Raw genomic sequence first — 5,623 nt, forward strand, 5'->3', positions numbered from 1 at the left:
TAAAGTGCTAGACGGATCTGGCAGACTTTCCCCAGCTCCTGCTGGTTTATAATGAGCAAGGGGTGACGTTTGCCTGAAAACAATTTCCCTGATGCAAGTCAGGGTTGTAACAGACGTGAAGACTTCTCCTCCCAGGGAGTCATACCCTTTTCCACCAAGCCAGGGGTGTTTCAGCTTCAGTAGCTCACAGAAATGCTCTTGTATGTTCAGCCAGTGAGGAAGCCAGAGATGGACAGAAGCAAAGATCAAAGGGTGAAATCTCCTGTGGAAGGAGTAGACCCCAAGGTCACCATCACCTGTAGGTTTTCCCCCACCTGGCCCATGAATACCACCCCTTTATTTTGGGCAAATGTTCAAATGCCTTGTTCTAGGGAAAAATATAAAATAAATAAATTAAAAAATCAGTTAATTTTTAGCGAATGGTAGACCTCAGTCCCACACAGAGAGGGACCCATGGGCAGTACAGTGATCGAGCATCCCTGAGGGTGTGCCTCAGTTTAATTGTCTTTCCATCTGGTGTTTTTGGAGAGAAGGAGCAAGCTCCTGTCCTGAGCTCTGAGACAGCGGGATGTGGATGTCGGGGACACTGAAATACCTGCCCAAGACAGCAGAGGTCACAGGGCACAAGCTGATTTTTAGCAGCGGAAGAACCAGAGAAAATGACAGGAAGGGAAAGAAATCTGCATTTGTTCAGCTTTCCTTTAGTGCTGAAGGGTCCTGGTCATGGACACAGTGGTCAGTCCCCCTTGCTGGCGTGGGAGCATCACCCTGCTTTTGTTGCCAAGTAGCCACCTGAGCATCTTCCAGCTGCCCCCGGCAACCATTCCGTGCCAACTGACCACCAACAGCCGGTGGCCACAGGCACAGTGGGGCCAAGGAAGGTCCTGGGAAGGTGGAAGTAAGAGGCATCCAGGGGCTCATCCCCTGCCTGGCTGCCTCTCCCACACACCACCAAGCCCTCAGGCTTGCAAGGCAGCTCCTGGGCTGACTTGGGAGAGGAGCAGTGCTGGGAGGACCTGGGATCTCTGGGTCCTGCTGGTGCCTGGCCACCATGGGCGACGAGGACTTGTTGGCCTATTTCCACATGCTGTACAGGCAGAACCTCCTGCCCTTGCTCAGGTGAGGGGGCTCCTCCACCCACCTCCATACCTCCATCCTCTTCTCCTGTCTCCTCCAACCCTCCTTCCCCCAAACTCCCATCCCTTATGTCCACCACTTCAGTCTCCTCTTGTACCTCCCTTCTCCAGCCCTGTTCCTCCCTGTAACACCCCCCTTGCTCTCTCAGTGGGATCCCCGCTGGGGAGGGGTGGGGATGCCATGCTGCCAGATGGGATCTGAGACGGTGTTGGGTCTCTGTCCCGGGTGGGGTGATGGGGCAGAGCAATCCAACACCCTGCCAAGGTACTGAACCCAACGTGTAACCTCGAGGAAAACTTCTGTGGCAGGAAACTCAGACTGACAGAGGACTCCCTGTCTCCATTTATTCGCTTCCAGGAGAAGAAGAAACAAGCCCGACTGATGGAAAAGGCTCTGGAGGGGAAGGAAGAGGTGAGAAAGATGGGAGGGTGCTGGGGCATGTTTGGGAGGGCTTGTGGGTTTTTGGAGGGCAGCAGCGGGCAGGTGACTGGCTCCGTGTGTGGGCAGCTATGTCACACTCGCTCTGGTGCTGCCAGGCCTTCAGGGAGAGGATGAAAGTCATAACCTGCCAGTGGAGGGACCTCCACGCCAAGGAGGCTCAGCTGAAAACCTACATGGAGAAATCTGGGAGGATTTTAAAGGTACACCTGCCCCTGATGAGCTCGGCTGACATGACCCTGAGCCGCACCACCACCTCTTCCCCTCGCTTGGGGAGACAGTCTTGGGCCACCACATCTGTCCAAGCCTCCCTTGAGCCTGGGGCTGTGAGGGCTGGCAGTGCACGGGGTTTTGTACCACAGATAGGGAAAGCCCTGGTAGGGCTTGGGCGGGAGAGACCTTGTCCTGTACCAGTGTGATCTCCTGAGAGCCCCAAACATCCCCCAAGAAGGGTCTCAGCCTGTCCCCACTGTTGACACCCAGGTGTCTTCCAGGGACAGATACCAGTAGGTCTGAAAATCAGAGTGCCATCTCAGGTGCCTGTCTCCAAGACCGAAGTGTCAATGCAAGAGGGATGGCCCTGTTAAACAGGGAGTGAAAGTGCTCCCAGGGGTGCTCCTCTGTGAAGGTATCTCCTCCCAGTGCTGTTGAGTGACCCAGCTCCATCTTCCCTTGCCTTCCTTTCCTTCTCTGTGTGTGTGTGTGCGCATGTGTGTGTGTTGGTTGGGGAAATATCACCAGGAAAATGATAAGATGCGAATCCAAGCTCTGAAGAAAGCCAGCAAAGAGAGAGAGAGGAAGATGCAAAAGGGGAGTGAGCTTTTGAGAGCTAAGAGGGAACTGGAAGTCCTGAGAAATAAGCACCAGAAACTCTGCAACAAAGTGCAGAAGTACTCCATCTTCAACAAATACCTGGAGGACGTGGTGAAGATCTCACATGTGAGTTTGGACATGAAAGAGTCAGATCATGGCCTCGAGGAGGGTCTTACATGGGTGTTAAACCTAGAGGAGATAAGGCAAGTCCAGGGAAATCATAACCCTTGGTCAAACCCAGAGACCTCAGGTGGGATGGGAAGAGGTTCCCTGCAACCAAGGTGAGCCAAGGGGACCAGAGTTAGGGGAGGAGAACCAGAAAAGGAGGTGAAGGCTTGAGAAAACCAAAGAAAAACTGTTAGAAGGGGGAAAAGCACAGGGCTGAGGGGAATGGGGACCCCTTTGTGTCACTGTTTCATGTCACATTGATGGTTTAGGAGAAGTGAAAAGCTGCCTGGGAATGGGAACCCAAGCTGTTGTCAAAAAACCTGTGCCCTCTCTCAAAAATGCCTGGGCATCACTCCATGCATTGCTCATACTCCTGCAGTCCCAGCTGCCCCCCTCTCATGTCTAGGTGACTCGGCGCTGGCAGCTGCGGTTGTGCTTTGTGTTTTATCACAGCACTGCTCACCTGGGGAAGAGGAGCAACATCTCCCCTTGCTCATGGCAGTGACAGCTCTGGGACTGGCACAGTGGGATATCATCATACAGGGAATGTGGCGATGCTCACAAACGAACTGGGGCAATAGTCTCGTCAAGGGGGGAAGATCTTTCAGCTGGGGGAGGTGGTGTCCCTCAGGGTGCTGTCCTTAGGGCAGGGTGCCAAATAGCACGAGATTTGCGATCGTGATGAGGGGAGGGCAGGGGGATTACTAACACCAAGAGCCCTGTGCTGCAGTTTGAGGAGATCCAGGAAGTCATTTGGCGGTACAAGACACTGGTGAGGATGCACAAGGACCTGCTGCAGTCACAACAGGGGGACAAGGAAATGTCTGAGCAAGCCAAGGTGCTCCTGGACCAGTACATGGCAGAGAAAGAAGCTGAGATCCTGCAGTACAAAAATGAGCTAGTGCAGCTCCAACTACGTTTTGACCAGGCTCAAAGTGACGTCCTCCCCTGGGTGAGGAAATGTGGGGCGGGCAGGGGAAGATCTCCAAGCCTGGCTGTGTCAAGACCAGCTGATGGCTCATCCCTAAGTCACGGGGTCATGGCAAGGCCCAATAGCAGCCTTTGTGATTGGAGGAGATGCCTAATTTCATCCAAGGGGTTGTAGAATGAAGAACGACAGACCAGGTCTGGAGCAAGTTACATCAGGGATTAAAACAAGGCACTCACAAAGCCACCATGATCTTTCACTTCTTGCTTGAACTCATAGTCAAAAGACATCAGTTAACCAGGCTTTGGGGAGGTCTGCCTGGCACAAAACCCAAGCATACTCCACCACAGGCCCGTTGGGTTTGTCTAGCCTGATCATACTCATTTCCATTCACCATTCCTTGCACCATCGTCCCGGTAATGGGGCTTCAGCGTGGCATGTCTCGTGGCCTCCACTGTTCATGGCTCAGGCCTCAGAGTGAAGTTGGTTTTGCTGATTTTTATTATTTGTTTTCATCCTTTGCACAGCATCTACCCACTAGAGCTCAACCCTTCTTCTCCCTCCTTACCAGTCCAAAAGTGACCAGTGACCAGTGGTAAACTGGGCTGTAATGAGGCACATCAATATGTAGCCAGTGCTCTGCGCGCAGAGATGCCCTCAGCTCTGCTGACCTCTGCTCCCTTTGCATCACTCTGAGGGGGCCTTGCCAAATTCCCTTATTGGATACTCCAGGCTTCAGGAGTTGGGTCCCACCAGGCAAAGCTGGAAAGCACCTGGTCTGGGAGGGTGGCAATGGGATGTGCTGCTCCCAAGGTATCAGCTAGCCCTGCTGTGGGGAGGGCAAATGGGCCTGCTGGGAGGACCCGCCAGAGTGAGGACTGCAGGAGCTGGCAGAGAGATGGGGAGGTTCCTGAGGCAAGGAGCAGCTGTGGTGGTTCCTGGATCTGCTTCCACCACACCAAGCTGAACGACCTTCTGCACACCCCTGGGCAAGGACAGGTTCTTCCTAGCAAAACAGATGAGTGTGGAAGTTAGGGTCTCCAAGCCAGGGTCTCCAGTGCTGAAGCAGCATCTTTGCTGGGGCATATCCCCATGCTGCATGTCTCCTCTCCTCTCAGGAGACTTGCTGGGCCAACATCCAGAACACGACTGCCAAGAAAACCCTGAAGCTGGGGACCATCAAGATGGCCATCCTCAACCTCTACCAGCGCGTGAGCATGCAGCCGAAAGCAAACTTGGACGTGCCGGCGGATGACAGCCACAGACAGCTGAACACGGTAGAGCCAAGCCAGACCCCTTCTCCCTGCCCAGAAAGAGGAGCAGTAATGCCCAAAGGGATGGGACAGCCCAGAGAAATCAACGTGTCCAACAGACACCTTCCTTTTCACCTGGGCTCTCTCTTGGGCACGGGGAACGGGCAGAGGACACCAGGCAAACCTGTCTCATCCGAGGCAGCAGAGCGGGGTGTGGGTCCCTGTGAGGACAGAAGGAGTGGGAGCCAGGCAGGCTGGGGCATGGGATGCAGGGGATGCAAATCAACCCATGGCCAAGGTTTGGTTTCATTCACTCTTGCCCTGAACTCAGATTCACCCACAAAAGCCTATTCTGCTGGTGCAGATCCAGTAAGGCAAATGCCTTGTCCTTCTGCTCAGTTTGGTTGGTGAAATTTGCCCTCCCAAAGGGCCAACAAGCTCCCCTCTGCCTCCTGTTCCCATCCCTGCTCTGAGCTCTGCCATCTCTCTTCCCCACCCTAGATTCAGCATTTTATCCAAGACCTCACAGACATCTCTATGGAGGCGAAACGGAAGGACGTGCAGAACCACCAGTGAGCAGCTATACCTACAGAGCTATAAGGGACATGCCAACATGACCTACTCTGCCAGCGAAGGCTCAGCAGGGTGGGAAGGGAAAGAGGAGGACAGAGGGCCCTACAGATATTGTAGACTCCGCCATAGGTTACACCAATGAAGCTTCACACCTTTCTAGCTCTTCTGTCCTGCACAGTTGCTGACACCTTTTATACTATTAAAAATAACCAAATATTTTAAGGTGTCTCTTCATTTCCTGGGAGGTTTGGAAACATCAGAGCAGCTCCGTCCCACAGCTTCACCCCAGATGCCATTGTGGTGCCTTCTCTGG

At 53.7% G+C, this 5,623-nt stretch overlaps 1 protein-coding gene across 1 annotated transcript; it reads left to right on the forward strand.

Annotated features, from left to right (window-relative positions):
* Nucleotides 1–228: 228 nt before the first annotated feature.
* Nucleotides 229–5,313, forward strand: CCDC42 (coiled-coil domain containing 42). Its single transcript, XM_075170134.1, has 8 exons — nucleotides 229–298; nucleotides 1,005–1,119; nucleotides 1,446–1,548; nucleotides 1,674–1,778; nucleotides 2,317–2,514; nucleotides 3,287–3,508; nucleotides 4,603–4,761; nucleotides 5,239–5,313. Exons 1-8 carry the CDS (start codon nucleotides 229–231, stop codon nucleotides 5,311–5,313), a joined length of 1,047 nt encoding a protein of 348 aa, XP_075026235.1.
* The last annotated feature ends 310 nt before the right edge of the window (nucleotides 5,314–5,623 follow it).

The sequence above is a fragment of the Calonectris borealis genome, chromosome 20 (assembly GCF_964195595.1).
Source record: "Calonectris borealis chromosome 20, bCalBor7.hap1.2, whole genome shotgun sequence".
NCBI classification, from domain to species: domain Eukaryota; kingdom Metazoa; phylum Chordata; class Aves; order Procellariiformes; family Procellariidae; genus Calonectris; species Calonectris borealis.

Bases quoted from the DNA above. Each gene is read 5' to 3' on its own strand.
- CCDC42 (XM_075170134.1), top strand. From the start codon at position 229: ATGGACAGAAGCAAAGATCAAAGGGTGAAATCTCCTGTGGAAGGAGTA. The intron at 1,120-1,445 runs GTGAGGGGGCTC...CTTCTGTGGCAG, and splicing joins AACCTCCTGCCCTTGCTCAG to GAAACTCAGACTGACAGAGG. The intron at 2,515-3,286 runs GTGAGTTTGGAC...CCTGTGCTGCAG, and splicing joins ACGTGGTGAAGATCTCACAT to TTTGAGGAGATCCAGGAAGT.